Source organism: Bos taurus, chromosome 7, assembly GCF_002263795.3.
Source record: "Bos taurus isolate L1 Dominette 01449 registration number 42190680 breed Hereford chromosome 7, ARS-UCD2.0, whole genome shotgun sequence".
Classification (NCBI taxonomy): Eukaryota; Metazoa; Chordata; class Mammalia; order Artiodactyla; family Bovidae; genus Bos; species Bos taurus.
Genome location: NC_037334.1, coordinates 46257967 through 46283240, shown reverse-complemented (window position 1 = coordinate 46283240; position 25274 = coordinate 46257967). Strand labels below are relative to the sequence as shown.

Genomic DNA, 25274 nt, shown 5'->3' with positions numbered 1-25274 from the left:
TTGCAGTTTAACATTTCCAAAACTTAATCTGACCATCTTTTTTTTCCTTCTTCTAGTTAAAGCAAAATATCTGATGGCTATCATTCTTTAGAAGACACACAGAAAAATGCCAAGCTAACGATTGGAGTCAATGAAGGTTTGTTTAAATAATTCTCTCTAAAATCATTTAGGAATGCAAATGCAACTCTGATATTAGTATATCACACTCAACACCACCTTTTAAAGATGTCACTTAGATTAAAGAATAAATGCTGGTCCACAAATCGTAACACCTCGGTTCTAGGACAAAGTCTTTTTAAGTTAAAGACTTCGGTCAACTTAACCTTTCTGAACATCTGTAAAATGAAAAAACTATCTGCTTCCTTGAGGAGGGAAAGGCGAAGAAGCATGGTAAAGCTAAGATACAAAAATGACTCAAAAATTCTAAAATATAACTTTAACATAATTCATTCTTATTATCACATTTCTTTTTAAGATTTTAGAAGCAATCATTATAGAAAACACTAAAACAAAGAATCACTTCTACATTATTAAATCATTCAATTCCAAAAAACCAAAAAAAACTGAATGTTCCTTTTATATCTACCTGCTCACTGATTCCTGTTCCTCCATAAACACAGACCACTCTAAGGCCCAAGGTCTTTGAAAACTTCTTACATTCTTTAGTAATCTGTAAAGCCAGTTCCCGAGTTGGAGTCATGATGACAGCTGAAAAGATAAATATGTCAAAAGCCTAACCACCAAAATTCTTAAGGCTAATCCTTAAAGTGTTAAATTTAACCTCTGCAATCAAGTTCAGAGCTTAGTCTAATTTTTGTTTTAATTTGTTTTATGTACCTCTGAAAATCCTATTTCAAAAGTTTTATAATAGCAGAGACTGTGGTGAAGGATAATTTTAAGTAGATTTTAAGAACATGCTATAGGAAGATAAATCAGAGTTAAATGCCTTACTCAACCATCAGGAAAATACTTGGTTGAAAAGAATGCAAATCAGTCTCAACTGCAAATCACAGAGCAAAGATAATCAAGTGACTCACTGTGCTGCAGAGCCATGCCGTGGCTTCCGGAAACAACCTGGGTCTGAGGGGCACAGACAGAGGAGAGACATACTGTGCCCTCTGTTGCCAAGAGAGGAGCTGAACAACTTTCCAAAACCCTATTCAAATTTGGAGAAGAGATCTCTGCCAAATGAATCAAGAAAACTGAATCTGAAGACCTAATCCTGAATCAAACACTGGCACTATAGCCTTTTAAGGCCAAAAAAACAAAAGCAAAAACAAAAATACACTTCCCTGCAATCTTCTATGTTGAGTTTATAGATCCACTCATATGGGCTAAGAACAAACCTCAACATAAATAAACAGATAGATGCACGAGGATTCTACCTGCCGAGTCAGAGTTTAAAAATTGAGCTGTGCCAGGAGAGGCTGTTTTTGTACTTCTGAGATGTCACTCCAGAGCTCTGAAGAGTCTCACTCCACCTGCTGGTAAGGGGAAATCAGCCCCAAAGTGCCAAATTTATAGAGGAACTGTACATAAAGACATCTTTATTGTTACACTTATTACAAAGCATCAGGTCTTTCTGATTAACTGACAAAGTTGTTATCTGAAAAAATAGTTTAATGAAAGGAACTGTACCTATTGGCCCCTCTCCTTCTTCTAAAGACCTCTGATCCATGATGTGTCTAAACATGGGCAACAGAAAGGCAATGGTCTTTCCACTTCCTGTCTTGGCAATACCAATCAAATCTCGTCCAGACATTATCGCAGGAATCGCCTGGGTTTGGATTGGCGTGGGCTTTTCATAACCATGCCTTAAAAAGCAAACCATAGGAAGACAACAGTAAGGACTGTGGTGATCTTTAGGCTCTCACGCTGTAAGTTTTCCAAAATGTATATCCATATAATGAGATTTTTATTTGGCAAAAAGGAATGAAGTACTCAGACATTCTACATCATGGATGATGTAGAAATATTTGAAAATACTATGCTAATTGGAAGAAGCCAGTCACAAAGGACTATATATAAGTACGATCTAATTTATATGAAATGTCCAGAATACACAAATCTATAAAAAGTAGTAGGTAAGAGACTGCCTTGTGTGTAGAAGAGAGAAAAATGAATACTAATAGATCCAGGCCTCTTTTGGGTTTGATGAAAATGTTCTAAAATTAGATTATGGTAATGACTACACAACTTCATAAATATAATGAAAATCGTAAACCAAAGGGTAAACTTTATGGTATGTAAATCATATCTAGAGAAAGCTGTTTAACAAAAATCAGTATTTTCCATTAGAGTGAAAATGTATGTAACAGGTTATCTTCTGTAGCAAGATATTGAAAAATGTGGACAACCGCTCAACACTTACTTTTTTAGAGAATTTAAGATCTTCATAGAAATTCCACACTGAACCCAAGATTTAATTGGTTTGGGGCAACCTTTCCCCTTGACAGTAATGCCCTCCATTTCCAACCGAAATACATTCACCTCTACAAAACAAAATCCAGATTAGAAACTCTTAAATATTGTTCTATTAGTGCCCTCTACTTTTCAATGAGGCATGGTAAGATTAAGAATCAATTCTTTTTTAGTGTTCCCAAAGATAATTCCATATCAAAGCTCCAGGACAATGCACTGAACAGCTCTGACAAAGTGATTACTGTTGCAACCAACTAGGAACAAAAGAAACACCCCAATTTCTACAATTTGGTTATTTTGACTTAAATTCTAACAGCAATAAAAGAACAGTGATTCACAAGTAATACAACTACTTGTTCTTTAAGCAAGGGTTGCCCATATCATGCTTTTTCCGTCAATATCACACAGCTTCATATCGGTTTCTAATTCTCAAATAAGAGAAAAACGTAACAATACTCTACTTGCTAACTTCACATGAAGAGTATTTTCAACCCTAAAAAGCTCAACCACGTAAGCCAAACTAATTTTTGCTCTTTTTTTTAAAATGTTTCCCAAAACACACTAATTTCTATTTCTAATCATTGTGGATGTAGTCGTCTCACTCTCCAGAATGATTTCTCATGTTCTAGTTCACTCTCATTTCTCCAGGTAAGTCAGGCACATTTCTCCTACTCACCCATCAACTTACAGGCCTATCAACATGCCTCCCAGGCAAGGTGAAGTGTATTTCCCCCATCCCCAAAATAACCGATAAATGAATAAACAAATTTTACCCTCTAGAGACATTTTTGCCAATTCTGGAACTTCAACATAGAAGTTTTTTCTGAATGGTTCATATTCAATTTTTCCATGATCCACTGGTTCTAGAAGCTTTCTCTGCTTTGTCTGGTAACCTGTAAGAGCTGTCTGAAGATCAACTTCTTCCTCCTCTGAAGAATACTGTAACAAAAAGAGAAAAATTAAGAGCTAAATCTATTACTATATTTCTATGGGAAGAAATATTTCTAACTTTAAAAATGTTCCACTCCTAGAAAATATTCTTTTCCTCTTCTTTTATTTTCTGAACTTTCTAACTTAGCTTATTTTTTCTTTGCCATTATAGAAAGCTATAGTAACAATATAAAGCTAAAACAAAAAACTAATTCTAACATAGCTTTAATGAAGTTCTGCTATAGTTTTCTCTATATAAATCATTACAATGAATGTTAATAGTAAAAAATTTCATTCTGTCACTTCATTTCTTCTCTCCCTATTCTATGCCTGGGATGTACTGATGAGGGACAAGGATGAATCAAAATTTGGCCTATCCGTGTGCAGCAACACAGATGAACCTAGAGAACATCATACCATGTGAAGTAAGTCAAAGAAAGACAAATATCATATGATATCACTTAAATGTGGAATCAAAAAAGTAATACAAATGAATTTATTTTCAAAACAGAAACAGACTCACAGACATAGAAAACAAACTTCTGGCTACCAAAGGGGAACAGGAAGGGGGAGGGATAAATTAGGAATGTGGGATTAACAGATACAAACTACTATACATAAAGTAAGCAACAAGGATTTACTGTACAACGCTAGAGACCTGGGTTCAATCCCTGGGTCAGAAAGATCCTGTCGAGAAGGGAATGGCTATCCACTTTAGTATTCTTGCCTGGAGAAATCCATGGACAGAGGAGACTGGTGGGCTACAGTCCATGGGATAGCAAAGAGTCAGACATACTGAATGACTAACATTTTCACTTTTCACACTTTCAAAGGGAATTACATGCAATATCTTGTAATAACTTATAGTGAAAAAGAATCTAAAAATACACATGTGTGTGTATAACTGAATCACTTTGCTGTACACTTGAAACTAACACTATATTGTAAATCAACTATACTTCAATTTAAAAAAAAAGCAGGTATCCAAGAGGTCAAAGAGGTTAAAATGTTCTACTAGTTTGGATATCTGGCTACAATACTGTTGAGAAAAGCAAGAATTTCTCCTAAGAGTAAACTGCGTAACTGAAAAGCACACCTCCATCAATGCTTTCTTATAAACACTCATAGGATGGCATCATGTGCTGTGTGCTCAGTCGTGTCCGACTCTCTGTGATCCCACGGACCACAGCCCACTAGGCTCCCTTGTCCATGGAATTCTCCAGGCAAGAATACTGGAGTGGGCTGCTGTTTCATTCTATGGTATCATGAACAAAGTTAAAAATTAAAGAAGAATTACCTCCATGGCATCCTGGTCATTCTCCATTAGCTCACCTTTCTTCTTATCAGAATCTACGACTGCTTTCTTGGTTGTGACAACTGTGACAACTTTTGTGACTGTTGGCCCAGACTTCTAAAAAAAGAATGTGAAATATTTTGCTAAAGTTGAAACACAAAGTATAAACCAAATGAAACAATGGTAACTGTAATAATTTATAATTTGAATTAACTTAGTTGTCAGTGACTACTAATGCAAAAACAAACAGTAGCCCACTTTCTCCTTACTTACTTAAATTTAAAAATGTAATACAATAGCATTATATTTCCTAACACATTAATACATAGGTAATTAGGTACGTAGTATGTAATTTTATATAATATTATGTAATATATTTAAAAAATACTACTAAATAGTACTTTTCACTCATTCCACAAACCAAATACTATCCCAGGATCTTAAGATGAATCAATAAACAAAACAGGTAAAGATCACTGCTCTTGGGAAGATTTTAGAAGAAGGAACAAACAAACACAACACTGAATTATACAATTTGTCAATAAATTCTATTAAGAAAAAGAAAACCTAGACTAAAGAGGATCAGGAGTATAAAAGATGGGAGTGTTGGAAAAGGACCTACTGAGAAAGTAACAAGCAAAAACACTAAACAAAGATGATAATAGTAATGATGACTTCTAAAAGGACATTTGCAGTTAAAATTTGCTAGTATCTCTGCTCTTCAGAAAAAGTAGAGACACTTTTGAGATGCAGAAGGAAACAAAAACCAGTCAGAATGGCTGCGATCCAAAAGTCTACAAATAATAAATGCTGGAGAGGGTGTGGAGAAAAGGGAACCCTCTTACACTGTTGGTGGGAATGCAAACTAGTACAGCCACTATGGAGAACAGTGTGGAGAGTCCTTAAAAAACTGGAAATAGAACTGCCTTATGATCCAGCAATCCCACTGCTGGGCATACACACTGAGGAAACCAGAAGGGAAAGAGACACGTGTACTCCAATGTTCATCGCAGCACTGTTTCTAATAGCCAGGACATGGAAGCAACCTAGATGTCCATCAGCAGATGAATGGACAAGAAAGCTATGGTACATATACACAATGGAGTATTACTCAGCCATTAAAAAGAATACATTTGAATCAGTTCTAATGAGGTGGATGAAACTGGAGCCTATTATACAGAGTGAAGTAAGCCAGAACGAAAAACACCAATACAGTATACTAACGCATATATATGGAATTTAGAAAGATGGTAACAATAACCTGGTGTACAAGACAGCAAAAGAGACACTGATATATAGAACAGTCTTATGGACTCTGTGGGAGAGGGAGAGGGTGGGAAGAATTGGGAGAATGGCAATGAAACATGTAAAATATCATGTAAGAAACGAGCTGCCAGTCCAGGTTCGATGCATGATACTGGATGCTTGGGGCTAGTGCACTGGGACGACCCAGAGGGATGGTATGGGGAGGGAGGAGGGAGGAGGGTTCAGGATGGGGAACACATGTATACCTGTGGCGGATTCATTTTGATATTTGGCAAAACTAATACAATTATGTAAAGTTTAAAAATAAAATAAAATTAAAAAAAAAAAAGAAGGAAACAAAATCGTTAACTTTATAAAGCCATCCAAGCCAATAGTAGGTCAATGCAACAATGAATTCAAGTTATTCAACTAGGAATATAATCTTTAAAAATAAAATAGGAAAAAAAATCCCATACCTTTTCATTTCCCCCACCACCTTTCACACTTCTCATGTTAAACTTTTTTACTTCCTCTTTCACTTCTTCCATGTAAGCATCTAATGGATCTAACTCCTCACCCTCCATTTCATTTCCTTCCTTTTCAGCCTCTGCAGGATCATCTTCATCATCTAAAATATCAGAACACACTTTGAATATGTGTTTCAAAAGGGATTATTTCACAATCAGACCACACCCCTATTAAAGCCCTTTCTCTTAACTACCCAAATACCTTCCTTATCAATTAACCCAGGCACAATACAGTTCAAATACTCATACTGGCAAGGTTTTAAATCAAACAAGCATTAGTTTTGAATAATACTAATAATAAAAGAAATAAATGATAAATTATTAAATTGAAAAGAGGAAGAAGCACTAATACGTCTAAAAAATGGATCTCTGGTATTATTTTATTTTATTTTATTTTTTTTTTTTTTGAGGAAGATTTCAGTTATATGTATTTAGATCATTACTTCTGTGATCTGGTATTATTTTACAACTACACTAATAGAAGCAAAACTAAAAACTGCTAAAAGGATATGTTTATTTCTCTTCTTTCAATCACTTTTCTTTAATCACAGGAAGAAAAAATTAATAGCATATTGCAGCCCACCAGGCTCCTCCATCCATGGGATTTTCCAGGCAAGAGTACTGGAGTGGAGTGCCGTTGCCTTCTCCGAAAAACAATCTCATGTTTTTGCATAACTATCATCAGGGAAGCCTGGTATGTTGCAGTCCATGGGCTCACAGAGTCAGACACAACTCTGAGACTGAACAACATCATCATCACCATTTAAAGACATAAGCCATTAATCTATTTAGAACAAAACACCCTGTTGAACTTTCACAGAAACTGAAAAATTCACAGGGATTTTCACCAAAAAATGGAGCAAAATTCCCTTTTCCTATAAAATCTCATTATTCCACTTAACATCTTACACATCAAAATCAGTTGTGAAGTTGCATTTAGTTGCTTTGAACAGCTTCAGCTGCATTCTCTTTTCATTTTTATTCTGCTACAAATATTTTCTAATTTTCCTTATTATGATTTCTTAGATACAACCATCATTTAAAAGTGGACATTTTCTATCCAAATACATGGAGTTTTTAAAGTATCCTCGATATTAATTTCTCATTTTGATACTAATTTCTCATTTAATTGCTTTCTTCATTGCAATCACTCTCTGTGTTTCTTCAGTCTCTTAACTTTATTGAGACTTTCAATGATTATGTCAAAGTTCTCTCTTGGTAAATGTCACACTGCACTTGAAATACGTGTGTTATTTTCAAATATCTTCTGATATTGATTCCTAACATAATTTCACCATAAGAGAACAGACTGTATGATTTTAATACCTGTAGACTATGAAATTTTTACACTTTGCTTTATGTCCCTGGATATGTTCCAGTGTCCCCTGGTTCACAGTCTATGGAAACTTGAATAGTATTTGTATCCTGCTTTGGTGTGAAAACTGTATAAATCTTAATTATGTTTAATTGGTTCATAGTGCTTTTTTTTGTTCTTTTCTTCATAGTGCTTTTGAGGTCTACTATATCCTTCTACTTTTCTGTCTATTCATGCCATCAAATTTTGAGAGTTTGACACTGAAACTCCAACTAAAAACCTTAATTTATCTACTTAAAAAATAACTGTAATATATAGTGGAAATATATGTAACTTTTTTCTGTATTTTCCAAGTCTCCCGTAAATGTACTATCATACTTTCATAATTTAAAAAAGAAAAAAATAATCAAGATGTGCAGGGGAAATGTTGCTCTTCTAACTTAGGAAAAAAATCAGAAGGACTTGGAAACATGCCCTTAACTTACCCTCACTACTAACATCTGAAGTAAAAAAATTAAAGAGCTATTTACTGACTGCCCATAAGCATCCAACTCTCCACTTAAAGTAAAATCAGTGATCCTTACTGAACGCTACTCTCCAATTAAAATTTTAAAGTAATATGAAAAGGGGCATTGAAAAACCTCAAAATAAATCTAGTGACTCCATTTCTAGGTATAAACCCAAAAGAACTGAAAGTTGGTATTCAATCAGATACGCACACACCAATACTCACAGAAGCATTATTCACAATAGTCAAAAGATGGAAACAACTTATATATGCAACAACAAATGAATAGGTAAACAAAATGTGGTATATACATACAATGTAATACTACCAGACTTAAAAGGGAAGGAAATCATGATATAGACTAAAACATGGATGAACCCTGAAAACACTTTGCTAAATAAAATAAGCCTAGTCACAAGACAAATATTATACAATTCCATTCATATAAGGTACCTAGAATGAGTAAATTCACAGAATCAGAAAGTAGATTGGATGTTATTAGAAATGAAGAGGTAGGGGGAGGCAGGATAGAGAATTACTGTTGAGTAAGGCAGAGTTTTTGTTTGGAATGACGAATACTGTTGAATAAGGCAGAGTTTTGTTTGGAATTTTGTTTGGAAAGTTCTGGAAATGGACAGTGGTGATGGCTGCACAACACTGTGAATTGGCTTAATATCACTGAACTGTACACTTAAAAATGGTTAAAATAGTAAACATTATGTGTATTTTTTCACAATAAACAATAGTCTATCACTTATAATCCTAGACTATTCTACATGAATTGTTATTTAGGCTATTAGCAAACAAATGAATATACCATCATCATCTTCTAAACTCCATTTCTTCCCTTGTTTCATCTCTTCGATTTCCTTTTTCAGTTCCCCTATGTTTTCCATGGCCTTTTTACGTTGCTCTTCTCGCCATTTTTCTACTCTTTCTTTTCTCTTTCTCATTTCTTCTTCTAGCTTATTCTGGTCAAAGTTCTTGGGGTGAAAATAAAAAATAGAGAGAAGAGAATAAGGATCAACAGTTTTACTTCTAGTGACACTCCAAATAACTTCTTCTAAGTATAAAAAAAGAAAAGGAAAAACAGGTGTCCACACAAAACTCCTAAATTCTGACCAGATTTAGATTACACATCTTTTTAATATATTAAGGAATAAACTAACAAAATGAAGTCACAATCAAAAGTATCTTCAACTAATAAAGCAGAAAAGTGAAGTCGCTCAGTCATGTCCGACTCTTTGCGACCCCGTGGACTGCAGCCTACCAGGCTCCTCCGTCCACGGGATTTTCCAGGCAAGAATACTGGAGGGGGTTGCCATTTCCTTCTCCAGGGGATCTTCCCAACCCAGGGATCGTACCCCGATATCCCGCATTGTAGGCAGACGCTTTACCACCCAAGCCACCAGGGAAGCCAAAGACAAACTTCAAATACTATAACTTACTCTCCCTTTAGTTACTACCAATATGCACATATGAATTCAACTTCTCCCTCAAAGTGGAAACTAAAAGAACTGGCAAGCAAAGTTCCCTAATTATTACTCTCAACTGTAAATCCTTTAAACTTCTCCAAGACTGCCTCCATGAGAAGGATTTTTTATCATAATTTTCTATTTCAAACAAGTGAGTAAATGAGTTATTTATCAACATCATTAAGAAGTTCTGATCTTTTAGCCTTTAGGTCTAAGTTTCCTAGGAACAGCCATTCTAAAGCTTGTATCATGATTATCAACAATACTCTTCAAAGGAAAGACAAATCATTTTCACAGTCATAATCAAGGACTTAAAGATTAAGTCCTTGAATAAATATCAAATTAATATCAAAATTTTATACATGCTGCTGCTGCTGCTGGTAAGTTGCTTTAGTCATGTCCGACTGTGCGACCCCATAGATGGCAGCCCACCAGGCTCCCCTGTCCCTGGGATTCTCCAGGCAAGAACACTGGAGTGGGTTGCCATTTCCTTCTCCAATGCGTGAAAGTGAAAAGTGAAAGTGAAGTCGCTCAGTTGTGTCCAACTCCTAGCAACCCCGTGGACTGCAGCCTACCAGGCTCCTCCGTCCATGCTATAATTATGTAAATAGGTATAGAAACACACATGTAAAAAAACCGTCAAAGAAAATACTAATAAACTGCAATGATGATGGCATTTGGGTATCTAGAATTACAGAGAATTATTTCTGACTTTCTAAGTATTTTATAATATGGTTATATTTATATTTTTAAAGTAAATTTATTTCTTAAACAAACAAAACCTGTGTCCCTGAATTTACATCCTTCATAATTCCATACTCTCTGAAGATGAGCCCCAGAAAGCTTATGTTTTTTTCTCAAGGTCACCCAGTCATTCCACAGTAGAAACTAAATCAGAAACCAGACCTCCAGACTTCTTGTGTTAATCTCTTAGATAACCTGCTCAGCAAATAGTTCCCTTAAAAAAAAAACCACTAAAAAAAAAAATTAGATCTCAAAAAAAAAAGGAAGTGAAGCTATAATATATTGTAAAATGGGCAAAAGATATGAATAGGCAATTCAAAGAAAAGTGCTGATAGTAAATAAACTTAAAATGCCTTATTTAATTATTGGTTTACATTATTTACTCATGTTTAAAGACATGCAACTCAAAATAACAAGATATCAATTACCTCCTATAACATTTGCAAAAATTAAATTTCAAAATACCCATGTTGGCAAGAATGTGAGGAAACAGACATTTTCGCGTCTAAAATCTTAATTTTCACAATATTTGTGGAGGGCAATTTGACACTATCGATCAAAATGTTAAATCTTTAGAGCCAGCCCTCTGGATCTGAGTCCTCATCCTCCAAATTCAACTAAGTGGATCAAAAATATGCAGGAAAAGAAAATTCCAGAAAGTTCCCAAAATCAAAACTTGAATTTGCCCTAGGCTGGCAACCGCTCACATAGGATTTACATTGTATTTACAATGATTCACACAGCATCTACATCATATTAGGTATCATAAGTGATCTAGAGATGACAACCTATGCAGAGAGGATACCCATGGTTATACTAAGTCATTTTATATAAAGGACTTAAACATCTGAAGGTTTTGCTATCCAAAGGGGTCCTGTAACCAATCCCCCTCCAATACTGAGGGAAAGCTATATACCCACTGATAGAGTAATTTATTTTACTGGTATTAATTTACCCTATACTATATTCATAGAACACATGTGTACTAGGATTAATCTACCATTGCTTCTAACTGTGGACTACAGACAGCCTAAATACCCATTTACCTTTTCTTCAACAAAACACTATGCAGGCATTAAAAACAAGCAATACCTATGTAAACAGGTACATAAAGATAGCCAACATTTAACAAAAGGAAAAAGAAAGGTATTCTACTTCTTAAGTCAGAATCTTTGTATACTGTGATTCATTATTCTTAAGACCTTATATACTGATATATATTGATAAAGTAATTCATAATTTAAAAGCAACAAAAAATCAAGTCACAGAATAGTGCACACAGTATGATCACATTTTATATACTAAAGTAGATAATGTGTATAGATATGTAACTTTCAGAAAAATGTTTTCATGGGGAAAACTATCATTTTATACGTATTTTACAAATTTGCTATCATTTACTTAAAAATAAAACATACAGCATTAAAACCAAAAACTAGTCACTACAGAAACAAACTCAATACTATACTATTATTTATGTTAGTAAACATACACCAGCATCCTTTTCTTTTTCATCCTCTTTGTCATCTTTGTCTTTTTTCTTCTCTTTAGAACTTTCCCCACTATCTGTTTTCTCTTTGGATCTAGACCTGCCAAGAAAAAAAGAGAGAGGGGGACATCATCTATCTGTTTTTGGAAACATTCATTTTAAAACACTTAAGACTTGTGTTTTACTTTCTAAGTAAGAAATAAACTTCCAAGGCTCAGCTGAATTTTTATATACCATTAATAAGCAACTTGGAAATACAAGAATTAATCCCATAACACTAACTGCGAATATTACTCCATATCTGAAAACTAACCAAAGGTAAATTGGACACAGCATGTAAAAATAATTAGAAAAATTTAAACAAGAAATTTAAAATGTAACAAATGGAGAACTATACCAAAACATTAACAGTCTATAAGATAACTGATATATGTAATAATATTTCAAATCCCAACAAGCTTGCATTTTGACCTTACTTAAGGCATCTAAAAATGAGTTCAATTCCTTAATTGTACTATAATCAAATTAGTTGACCTTTCCCCTCCTTTATGATTGGTGCTTTTAAGAGGACTTCCCTGGTGGCTCAGTGGTAAAGAATGCATCTGCCAATGAAGAGGACATGGGTTTGGGGAAGATCCCACATGCCACAGGACAACTATACCTGTGAGCCGTCACTACAGAAGCCACAGCATCTAGAGCCTGTGCTCCACAACAGGAGAAGCCACCACAGCAAGAAGCCCGCACACCACAACAAACAGGAGCCTCCGCTCATTGCAATCAGAGAAAGCCCACGAGCAGCGAAGGCTCAGCATAGCCGTAAATAATAAATAAATAAATCTTAAAAAATAAGGCATCCAGAAATTGTTCCAATTTTGATGAAGATACTCAGAGGTAAAGAGGATATTCTCTAGCATAAACTTCTAAAAAGTTTATAGCTTTGCCATCTTATTTGGTTTTTAATCTGTTTGGGAATGCTTTCTGCGCACAGAAGGAGGTAGCCGGTCCTATTTTATCAGAGGATAGCAAATATCCCTGACACCATTTATTGGAAAAACGTTTCCCCACTATTTATGATGTCACCATAGTCATTTATTAAATGATCTTATATGTGTAGATTTGATTCTAGGTTCTTTATAAGGTTTCAGTAATCTATGTGTTTACCCCTACAATAAAGCCATACTCTTGATTTCTACAACTTTATAGACAAGCCTTGACACCTGGTAGTGAAAGTCCTTATATCTTGTTCTTTGAAAGTGCTTCCTAATTTTATAACCAGTTTGTTAAATACTTTTCTATTCACGTTTGCCCATCACTTTTAAACATTAATGTGTGTTGAAGTTAATAAGATGCTTTTCCTGAATCTACTTAAGTAACCATGGCTTTTCTCCTTGAATCTTGGATCACACTGATAAGAGTTTCTAATGTTAAACCAACTTTCCATTCCTGGTATAAACCCAATTAGTTTATGATCTGTCTTATCTTTTTGATGTACTGGGAAAAGCAGCATGCTAATCTTTTATGTTCAGACTGAGTACAGCCTATAATTTTCACACTGCCCTTGTCAGATTTTCCTCATCCTTTTATTAACTGCCTTCATTTTATGAATGTTTCTTCCTTCTAAGTCTTTGTTCCTCAAAAGTATCATTACAGAGTAAAAAGATAAATCAGAGTAAAATATTTGCCACTCATAAAACAAACGACAATTATCTGGAACATTTAAAAACAAAAACTTCTATAAATCAATTTTTTAAAAAGAGAAACCAATACAAAAATGAGAAAAAGATTAAACATGTATTTTTTTAAACATGTACTTTAGAAGAAGAAATCTGAATGACCAAAAAACATATGGAAAGGTGTTCAACTTCACCAGTAATCAAAGAAAAGCAAATACCATAATGATATTTTTATTACATGTCTATCAAATTAAAATGTAAAGGAATGACAATACCTAATACTGGGTATGAAGGGACACAATTCTCATATACTGCTGGAAGTGTAATTAGTATATACTCCTTGGAAAGCATTTGGGATTACTTAAAGTGAAGCTATGTTTATTCTATGACCATGTAACTTCACTCCTAGCTGTACACCCAAGGGGAACTCATACACATGTATATGCTAATATGCTTAATCACTCAGTGGTGTCTAACTCTAGAACTCGGGTCTCCTGCAATGCAGGTGGATTATTTACTGTCTGAGCCACCATGGAAGCCCATACACATGTATACTAAGATATATATACAAAAATGTTCATAATAGCCTCAAAGTTAAAACAACTCAAACATCTATCTCGGTAGAATGGATAAAGTGGTATATTTATATCACGGGGCTTCCAAGATGGCTCAGTGGGAAAGAATCCACCTGCCAATGCAGGAGACCCAAGAGACCCAGCTTCCATCCCTGGTTCAGCAAGATCCCCTGGAGGAGGAAACGGCAACCTGTTTCAGTATTCTTTCCTGGAAACTTCCATGGATAGAGGAGCCTGGCAGGCTACAATCCATGGGGTCCCAAAGAGTCAGACACGACTGAGCATACATATTTATACCACAGGATACTGGTTCAGCAATAAAATAAACTGTTATGAGCAACAGAGTTAACTCCCAAGGTTTAGCAAAAACACAGAAGACATGACTCATTCACATAAAATCAAAAAACACATAAACCTAAATTATTCTTTTTCCATTTATAAAGAAACAATTAGGACATTACTAACACTAAAGTCAGCAGTGATTTTATCTAGGCAAATAGAAAGCTGGGTTAGCGAAGGGACATGTAGGGTTTCCAGGGGGATACAGATAATGTTCTATTTCTTAACTTTGGTGGTGGTTACATGAATCTTGCTTTATACTTAGTAAGCTGCATGTTTATATTTCATTCATTTCTCTGAATTTATATTTTAAATTTAAAATTATCCCAATGGGCATTATAACACTGACCTGATAAAACAAAAGTAAAATTTATAAAGTAAATAAATGAGGAAAAAATCTTCATAACCAATATGAAGAAAACAGAAACAAAGCTATATATGCCAGGACACCACTTTAGAAACAGTAATAGGCAAAGAACAAAGCATTAACAAGAGAAATATAGAGTAAACATATTACGTCTAATAGATATAACTAATATCTCATAATTGAATGGTACTAACATCTTAAGGAAACATGTAGATTTAACTTACACAAGCAAAGTTCACCCATTATGAATAGCAGTTCAGCAATGTAAAAATGTTATTTGTCAAACAACAGTAGAAACATTAAGAAAATAACTTCAAAGAAAAAAACATAGTTCCCGCAAAGATGTATATAAAATGTACTTCTGATCATTAACAGTAGGTATTAAATGAAGGAATAAGGCATTATGAGTATTCAAACTAACAGAATTTAGGTATTTCCTAAAAGCACTACAAGCTTTATAACTTATTGAAATGAAATTAAGCTAACAGCTCATGGTAACAGCCAAATTCAGCATTTACAAGGGTTTTTTTTTTAAAAGTGTAGGGAAGAGAGTTCCCAACCTGCATGATAGATACAGCCAATGTTAACATTACCTATTCTCAGCTTTCTTGCTTTTATTGCCAGGACTGGAAGATCGGGATCTTCGGCCTCGGCTTCTACTCCTTGAACGTCTCCTGTCCCGACTTCGAGATCTTCTTCGTTCTCGACTTCTATCTCTCTCTCTACTTCTGGAACGCCTGCAAAGGGGACACGTTTCATTTAGTCTTTGACCAAGTAGAACTTCTATTTCAGATCATGGTTTGTGCCTCATGTTGAAAGAAGCTCCTAAATTATTACCACTGTTAAAGACAGATTTCAATTTACTGTCAAATCAGTTTAACAGGGAACAAGTAAAGCCAATTCTTACAAGTGGTCAAGGGGGAAAATGAGGATACTAATTTCGAAATGATGTTTGTTGAAAAACAGAGGAAATATGTACTAATAGCTATTCGAAATCTAGACCTAGAGCAGAAAATCTAAATTTCAAAGACAGCTGAAATCTCAGTATAAGGATGGGCAGAACGGGGCTGTGGAAAGATTAGGAGATAAGGGTTTCTGTCCTGGTGCTGCTCCTAGCTAGCGCCACACAGGGCAGGTCACTCTCTGGGTCTGTCTCCTCAACCTACATAATGCAGAGACGTCACCAAATCATCTCAAAATCCTTCTTGCTCTAAAATCTTCTAATTTTATTTTCACATCAAAAAGAGACCAAAAAAAAAAAAGTAAGAGACCAAATCTTATACAATGCTTAATAAGTACTTGACTATATTGTATGAAACTGTTCCTGAGGCCACATAATATAACACTGAGTAAGTTAATACTATCCACAATGTTACGGGTGAATATTTTCCCTAAGAACCAATACCTCAAAAAGATAAACTCTAAATTCTTTCTGGGATCAGTTCACAGCACCTGTATAACCATGTCTTCTTTCCTATTTTAAAGAGAAACTTTATTAGAAAACTTTTTTTGCCATGTGAGATTATTTTTATTTAAAGACTGTTTTTCACCACCAGGGAAGTTACAGATCCTTGGGTGGTACCAAGGAATATTTAATCAAGTACAAGTTTTTAAAAACTAGGATGTTCTTTGGTTAAATCTAAAAAAATCCTTTAAAATCATTTCAAACAAGAAGTGGACATGGCCCTGTTCTGTTCTTCCTTCTCCAGTCAGCTCTAGTGGTGGCTCTGAACACATGGATCGGCTTTCTTGGGACAGGTTTAGATTAGAACCCCCTCAATGGCATATTACCTCAACTTTTACTTCTTTTTTTTAAACCTTTCCTGGGGGCTTTAAGAGTTCTTTGTGATGTTGCACAGCAGAAACCAACACAACATTGTAAAGCAATTTTTCTCTAATTAAAAAAAAAAAATTTTTAAGTTCTCTTTGGATTACAAGAAACACCACCTCAAGTTTACAAACTTAAAATACCGTTTAACAGTAGAAAAGGGGAAAAATATTGTTTAAAAGGTTTTGTTCTAGGCAAATCACTTATGTACCTAATCAAATCAGCTGGGATTAAAACAGCCAGCCAGCAAACAGATCACTAAATTCTACCACCAATTAAAGGGACCACTAAAACTTTTAAAGAAGCCCAATTTATCAAGAGTTCTTTGGAGATTACCGTCTTACCTCAGCCGCTTCCTGTCTCTCGACCGAGATCTTCTTTTATCCCTGCTACGAGACCTCTCTCTCCTCCTGTCTCTATCCCTGCTTCTAGACCGTCTATCATCTCCACGTTTACTTCTTTTGTCTGAGGGTGAACGACTTCTAGATCGACTTCCAGAGCGTCCCCGTGATGCTGATCGCTTTCGATAGTGGCTAGAATATTAAGTTAAAGATTAAGCTTAGCAAACACACTTAGCTTCTATTACATTTTATTTATTTTATTATTTTCCCTAAAAGTCTCAGCAGATAAACACTGAAAGGACTTTTTACACATCAACTCTTTTAAAATTAGAGGGAAAGCATGAACTCTTCCGCTTCAGCAGATGTAGAGAGGAAACACTGTTAGAGAACCAAGAACAGTAAGCAAAAGAGACCAAGTTCCTGCTTTTGAGGCTCAAGCAGCTTTGTGCTGCTAAAGGAAGAGAAGACAAGTTAAAAAAAAAGAGTCAATACAATGTCATTTGGAGCTATGGAGAAAAACAGCTGAGAGGAGCATGGTAGCCAAATGTGGAGAGTTTTATGGGCAGTTATCAGGATAGTCTTTTTTTTCCCTTTGAGAAGGCTATTGGAAGATTTTAAGCATTACTATTTTTAAAACATTACTCTGGCTGCTAAGGAGAAAACAAACCAAAGAAAGGCGAGGGCAGAAGCAGGGAAAATGAGTAAATAGCAACCAAGCAAGTAAGAAACACTGGTGGCTTGGGTCAGAATGTCAGGTGTAGAGTTGTTGACAAGTATCAAAAGCTGGGTATTGGGTATTTCAATGACTAATTAAATGTCAAGTACAACAGCAAACCCTGCACAAGTCATGAGGCAGAGCGGTCGGGAAGAAGGCCTAAGGGATGGAAGGGACCTTCTTGGGAAGGGCCCAAAGGGTTCATCTTGAAAGCAGTAAGAACTAATGGACATGAGAGCATGGAAATGACATAACCTTATGTTTATTTCAGAAGTATCATTCTGGCTGCGGTGTGGAATCAATTAGAAGAGCAAGATCAGAGGAAGCTAATCAACTTGACGGAGGTGTAGCAGTCTGAGCAATGTATGATTAAGGCCTGAATTAAGTCAGGGAAAGCAGGAATGGCAACAGAGTGCAGAATCTAACTGGATGTAAACATTGAGAGGAGGAGGAGTCAAGTAAATATCACTTCCAGGTTTCCCGCCTAGGTGGCCAGACAAATACCAACGCTTCCACGGAGATTTCAAAGACTTTCAAAGAAATTTTCTGTAGTTATGGAAATACTCTTTATCCAGTTAAACGAATAAACTTTATAGATTTGTTAAATTTTATCAAGCTCTACCCTTAAGCGTTGCCCATTTCCCTGAAAGTTAATAATACCTCAGTAAACTACTACTACCTTACTTATTATTTATCACCCAACATATAAATTATCTTTCAGTAACCGCTAAATATTAACCAAATTTGTACATTAAAGATAAAAATCTCAAGATCCCAAACCAGGGAACAATATAAACTGTTTTTGAAAAGAGTTCTAGTAAGAGCTCCCAATTCTCAGTTTTAAAAGGATAAAAAACAAATAAAGAAATCTGAGATCTATTTACAAAGTAAATGTCCATGTCACAAGCATTTATTGTAGCCCAATAAAAGCCTGCTGCTGCTGCTGCTGCTAAGTCGCTTCAGTTGTGTCCGACTCTGTGCGACCCAACAGACAGCAACCCACCAGGCTACCCCGTCCCTGGGATTCTCCAGGCAAGAACACTGGAGTGGGTTGCCATTTCCTTCTCCAATGCATGAAAGTAAAAAGCGAAAGTGAAGTCGCTCAGTCGTTTCCGACTCTTAGCGACCCCATGGACTGCAGCCTACCAGGCTCCTCCGTCCATGGGATTTTCCAGGCAAATAAAAGCCTAGTCATGTACAAAGTTATGGGTGTTGTAAAAATGTTTGACCACACGCTCCTTTCAATTAACTTAAGAAAATATCCCGCGCTCACAAAGAACTAAAGTAGCGTTAGGGACCAAAGATATGGTCCAAACACGAAGTGGTGAGAAATTCACTTGGGATCGCCATTGAATGAGGAGATCCTGGTAAGCTCTGCGGAAATGGCGGGATCTCTTACAAGTCCTGGAGATCTCTTACAAGTTCCCGCTCCAGGGGCTCGAACCGGCCGATGGCAGAGCAGGGGAACCCTGTGCCTACCGCTCACCCAAGTACAGCCACTCCCTCAGCAGAGGTCTCCCAGCCCCTCCAGCAGCCGCGGGCAGCGCTGGCCACACGTGGGGCCGCTTAGCCAGGCCGGGCCCCGAGGCCACCTCGACTCCCGCCTGTTCCCCGCAAAGAAGCCGCTCGGCGGTCGGCGCTCCGCCTTACCGTGACTCCCTGCCCATACCGCCTGCTGTGGGAAACCGGCGCCCTTCGGAACCACGCGCACGAGATCCGGACAGATTAGGAGAACGCACCGCCCTCGGCACGCCGGGAAAGGGGTACCACTAAGAAGCGGCCGCAGCCACAGTGGCAGCTGCCATCCGAACGCAGCCAACGAAAACAAGACGTGCTGGCGCCCGCGGCAGGAAGGAAAAAGCGGGCCGGAAGTGGTTGTCGCTCCACAGCTCCTCCTATAGCCTGGAGGCCGCACAGCACCGGCTGCGCGAAAAGCGATTGCCTCCGCCGTTTTCCCTGCACAGTCACCGCAACCCGCCGGTCTCGGTGCGGTAGTGGGCAGTGCCTCAACCTTGCAGACCCTGGGAGGGTCTTTCTCACAAGCAGCACTGAAGCGCCATAAATATCCCTGAGCTGTCCCAGGACGTACACTGATATCTGCCTTAAACTGAGCTAAGAGATGCTACAAACATTTCAATTCACTCTCATTTATATATTCATTTATACATATTGTTACGTGTCAGGCATGTTCTAGATTCCAATGAGCTTTCAATGTAGTGGCAGACATGAAGTGAAAGTTGTTCAGTCCTGTCTGACTCTTTGCGACCCAAGGGACTGTAGCCCGCCAGCCTCCTCTGTCTGTGGGATTTCTCAGGCAAGAATACTAGAGTGGGTTGCCATTTCCTTCTCCTGGGGATCTTCCCATCCCAGGGATGGAACCCGGGTCTCCTGCATTGCAGGCAGATTCTTTACTGTCTGAGCCACCAGGGAAGCCCAGTGGCATACATAGACATTAATACAAACACTTGCAGAAGTTTTGCAACAGGAAAGAGATTCTACCATAGGAGCAGAATTCAGAAAAAGATTTCCCTGAGGAGGTGACCTTTGAAGTAAGATTTGAAGACTGAGAAGAACTTAACTCCTTGAAGAGGAGGAAGAGCTAAACATCTGTACACAAGATTATAATGGCTCTCTTGGCAGCATTCCAATGCTTCCAATTCAGGGGTCCAGGTTGGGATCCCTGATCAGGGAACTAAGGTCCCACATGCCACAAGGAGCCACAAACACACACACACACACACACACACACACACACACACACAGATTATCATGGTTCTTAACATTGTCTGCACTTGGGAGCTTAAATATGTGCATTCGGATGCATGTGTTCCATTCTGATAATGAGAAAGTCATTTCCTAGGCAGGTTGATAAGGAGTCTAGGGGTCCCCAAGGAGAGAGGGGTCTGGAATTCTCAAGGAGGAAGAAAGGACAAACTTTTTTCCCTTCTCTACATTCCTTAGGATTATATAACAATAATGTATCCTGCCTGAGGACAGTCTCTGGATTAAACCTTCTGGCTAATTCTGTTATCTTAAAATGTAAATTATGGGAGTAGGTCTGGTGAGGTCTTTACAACCTCCAGACATTCTTTGGATTCATTGGAGTCCCTCCTGTGCATCGGGAATTTTCAAGCTTCTCAGGTACTTCTGAAGTACAATCCAATCAAGGTGGAGAATGACTCACCTATTGAACTCACTGAAATGTTGAGTTGTTTTAGCAGAAATCTATAAAGGAGTTGGGGACAGGCTCTCATTTACTTTACATGTCTCTGTACTATTTTATGTTCTTGCACATAAGGATGACAGTCAAGTTCCATATCTTCACTGTGGCAATCATTGCATGGATGTATGTCAAAATTCATTGAACTGTACACTTTATGCTTTTTTTTTGGCCATGCCACAGCCTGTGGGACATCTTAGTTCCCAACCAGGGATCAATCTGAATCCCCTGCAGTGGAAGCACAAAGTTCTAACCACTGGATGGCCAAGAAATTCCCTGAACTATATGCTTGAAATTGGTGTGTTTTACTGTATGTAAATCTTACCTCAATAAATTTGAATTTTTAGAAAATGAAATCAAGAAGTTAAGACTCCAAGACAGGCTTCTGCCCTTCATCTGTGATTTACTGACCACTTGCGGCAGCAGTGCAGTCCACGCCAAGGATAAGGAGAGCCTGAGCCAGTATGGGACAGAATGGACATCAAGGAGTCAAGTATCAGAGCCACTGTAAATTGCTTGTATGTGGCCTGAAGGTTAAGGAGTGTGTTTCAGTCTAAAAGAAATAAGAAACTACTAAAGATGTAAACTGTGGAACAATGAAAAGTGGTCAGATTCTGGATGTATTCCCCAGGCAGCTTTCCAAACACTAATTGATAAAAAGGATGTGAGATGCACTGGTAAGGGGAGGAATAAAGATGACTCCTAGGTTTTGAACAGAGCTACTGTGGATTGCGGTAAATTTGTGGAGATGAAAAAGGCCTGGACACAGCAGATTTGGTGGGAAAAGGAGAGAAAAATCAGTGTTTCTGTCTACTAGGTATCCAGAAGGTGATAATGGCTGAAAGCGAATGTGTGCGTTTGGAGTTCAAAGGAGAATGAGATTGGATAGGGATCATACTTTATAGAATGTATAATACAGATCTTCCTTGACTGAGGGTGGGGTTGCATCCTGATAAACCCATAGTTAAGTTTAGTGACTGAACTGAAGTTTAAAATACTGTTAAGTGTTAAATACATTTAATATACCTAACCTACCCATCATCTCAGCCTACCTAGCCAACCTTAAATGTGCTCAGAACTCACACATTAGCCTACAGTTGGGCAAAATCATCTAAGATAAACTCTACAATAAAGTGTTGACTATCATGTAATTTATTGAGTACTGTACTGAAAGTTCTAGAAGGTATTGTAGGTCATCATAGAACCATTCAACTTCAGCTTCTTTGGCATTAGAGGTTGGGGAATAGACTAGGATTACTGTGATATTGAATGATTTGCCTTGAAAACAGAGATCATTCTGTCATTTTTTGAGACTGCACCCAAGTACTGCATTTCAGACTCTTGTTGACTAGGAGGGCTACTCCACTTATTCTAAGGGATTCTTACTCACAGTAGTAGATGTAATGGTTATCTAAATTAAATTCACATTTCAGTCGATTTTAGTTCATTGATTCCTAAAATGTCAGTGTTCACTCTTGCTATCTCCTGTTTGACCACTTCCAATTTACCTTGACTCATGGAACTAACATTCCAGGTTCCTATGCAATATTGTATTTTACAGCATCAGACTCTACTTCCATCACCAGTCACAACTGGGCGCTGTTTTCACTTTGGTTCCGTCTCTTCATTCTTTCCGGAGTTATTTCTCCACTCTTCTCCCGTAGCATATTGGGCACCTACTGACCTGGGGAGTTCATCTTTCAGTGTCCTATATTTTTGCCTTTTCATACTGTTCATGGGGGTCTCAAGGCAAGAATACACAAGTGGTTTGCCATTCCCTTCTTCAGAGGACAAGATTTTGTCAGAACCTACCATGACCTGTCCATCTTTGGTGGCCCTATACAGCATGGCTCATAGTTTCATTGAGTTAGATAAGGCTGTGGTCCATGTGATCAATCTGGTTAGTTTTCTGTGATAGTGGTTTTCATTCTGTCTGCCCTCCGATGAATAAGGATAAGTGGCTTATGGAAGCTTCCTGATGGGACAGACTGACTGTGGGGAAAACTGGGTCTTGTTCTGATGGGCAGGGCCATGCTCAGTAAATCTTTAATCCAATCTCACCCTGCTTATTTAACCTATAAGCAGAGTACATCATGCAAAGTGCCGGGCTGGATGAAGCACAAGCTGGAATCAAAATTGCCATGAGAAACATCAATAACCTCAGACATGCAGATGACACCACCCTTAAGGCAGAAAGCAAAAAGGAACTGAAGGGCCTCTTGATGAAAAAGGAGAGTGAAAAAGTTGGCTTAAAACTCAACATTCAAAAAACTGTAAGATAATAGCATCCGGTCCCATCACTTCATGGCAAATAGATGGGGAAACAATGAAAACAGTGTCAGACTTTATTTTCTTGGGCTCCAAAATCACTGCAGATGGTGACTGCAGCCATGTAATTAAGACGCTTGCTCCCTGGAAGAAAAGCTATGACCAACATAGACAGAATATTAAAAAGCAGACACATTACTTTGTCAACAAAAGTCCATCTAGTCGAAGTTATGGTTTTTCCAGTAGTAATGTATGGATGTGAGAGCTGGACCATAGAGAAAGCTGAGTGCTGAAGAATTGATGCTTTTGAACTGTGGTGTTGGAGAACTCTTGAGAGTCCCTTGGACTGCAACATCAAACCAGTCAATCCTAAAGGAAATCGTTTCTGAATATTCATTGGAAAGACTGATGCTGAAGCTGAAGCTCCAATATTCTGGCCACCTGATGTGAAGAACTGACTCATTTGAAAAGACCCTGATGTTGGGAAAGATTGAAGGCAGGAGAAGGGGATGACAGAGGATGAGATCATTGGATGGCATCACCGACTCAATGGACATGTGTTTGAGCAAACTCTGGGAGTTGGTAATGGACAGGGAAGCCTAGCGTGCTGCAGTCCATGGGGTTGCAAGGAGTCAGACATGACTGAGTGACTGAAATGAACAAAGTTAAAAGCAGAATGGCTTATGGGAATAAAACTTTTAAGTGGATCATCGTGGAGTGGCAGACGGGGAGCTGCAGCTCTCTGCCACTGCCCAGCATCACCAGAGAGCAGTATACCGCAGATGGCTAGCCCAGGAAGAGATCAAGATTCAAAATTTGAAGTATGGTTTCTAACAAATGTGTCACTTTCACACCATCATAAAGTCAAAAAATTCTAAGTCAAACCACCCTAATTCAAGATGCTTCTGTACCTGGTATCTGAAGCCAGGGAACTGGATGAGGCTATGAAGAACTTAATGATAAAGTTTGAACAGATTCTTTAAGTCACTTTCTCAAATTTCTCAAGTGAGGCCACTGAGACGTGGGAAACAAATTCAATCCCAGATCATTAATCTTTTTGGAATCTGAACTGGAACCAGAACTCAGGTATCTGATACCCAGGCCAGAGCCCTTTCCCAGATACTTCATTTCTAACTCCCTTTTAAGAGATTACATTCACATGACAATTCTAACTGGCTTTTTATGCCACAGCATATGCATGGCAAGTTTACAGAATTTCTATGTCCTTGAAGAAGTTACCTTTACCTATTAGCAGAGATGAAAGAAGTAATTATAGTCCACTATGTCCCCAATACATCATTTATTTAACAAACTGACCTGGCTTCCAAAGCAGATTTTGATTTTAATTACCCTAGGCCTGAATCTCATAACTCTCATTTTTAGTACCAATTTTGTGTCCACATGTCCATTTATACAACTAATAAGACTAAAAAGCTACTGGTCAAAGACGTCACCTTTCAACAACCATTCTTGTCAATCTAGTATAAACATATCAGATCCCTGAAATTTCTAAGTAAAAAGATTCTTAATTATCCCAAACACTAATAAACTTCCATCTCCATTTGATACAAGTCAACACACCTAAGCAAACTCATGTCTTCTCTTTGAAATACATTTGATAATGATCTACAAATACAAAAACTGTGCATATGTCAAGTGACGAAATGGAAGAAATAAAACATGTAATCAAAAACCTAAATGTCTTCCCAGGGCCTGGGGAGAGAGTGACAAATTCAAGAATGCTATCTAATCCTCTAGATATTAGATTTCTATGGACTTAGGGGAAAATATGTGCTTGTAATCTTACTCTGAGTCAGAGGAATAGACTTAAAATGCTATACTTATTGTCCATTATTGTGGTTCAAAATAAAAAAGGCTTCGTAATAAAAAAAAGCATGTGTTTTTAATATCACAAGAATTAAACAGATCATACAAAAAACTACAGAAATGAAAAAGAAAAAAAACTAGAGAAATGTAATAACAAATGACATTAGTTATGC

General features: G+C 37.3%; 1 protein-coding gene across 1 annotated transcript in view; it reads right to left on the bottom strand.

Moving 5' to 3' along the window:
• The window catches only part of DDX46 (DEAD-box helicase 46), a 68447-nt gene extending 48841 nt beyond the window's left edge, over positions 1 to 19606 (bottom strand). Inside the window, exons 1-11 of the mRNA XM_024995169.2 lie at positions 19437 to 19606; positions 17075 to 17263; positions 15496 to 15639; positions 11952 to 12048; positions 9058 to 9223; positions 6367 to 6518; positions 4649 to 4762; positions 3195 to 3360; positions 2372 to 2492; positions 1639 to 1814; positions 587 to 708 (exon numbers count right to left, since the gene is read on the bottom strand). Of these exons, the coding sequence (XP_024850937.1) occupies positions 587 to 708; positions 1639 to 1814; positions 2372 to 2492; positions 3195 to 3360; positions 4649 to 4762; positions 6367 to 6518; positions 9058 to 9223; positions 11952 to 12048; positions 15496 to 15639; positions 17075 to 17263; positions 19437 to 19453 (1464 nt within the window). The 5' untranslated portion in view covers positions 19454 to 19606. The remainder of the gene's footprint in view (positions 1 to 586; positions 709 to 1638; positions 1815 to 2371; positions 2493 to 3194; positions 3361 to 4648; positions 4763 to 6366; positions 6519 to 9057; positions 9224 to 11951; positions 12049 to 15495; positions 15640 to 17074; positions 17264 to 19436) is intronic.
• Positions 19607 to 25274: the final 5668 nt, after the last annotated feature.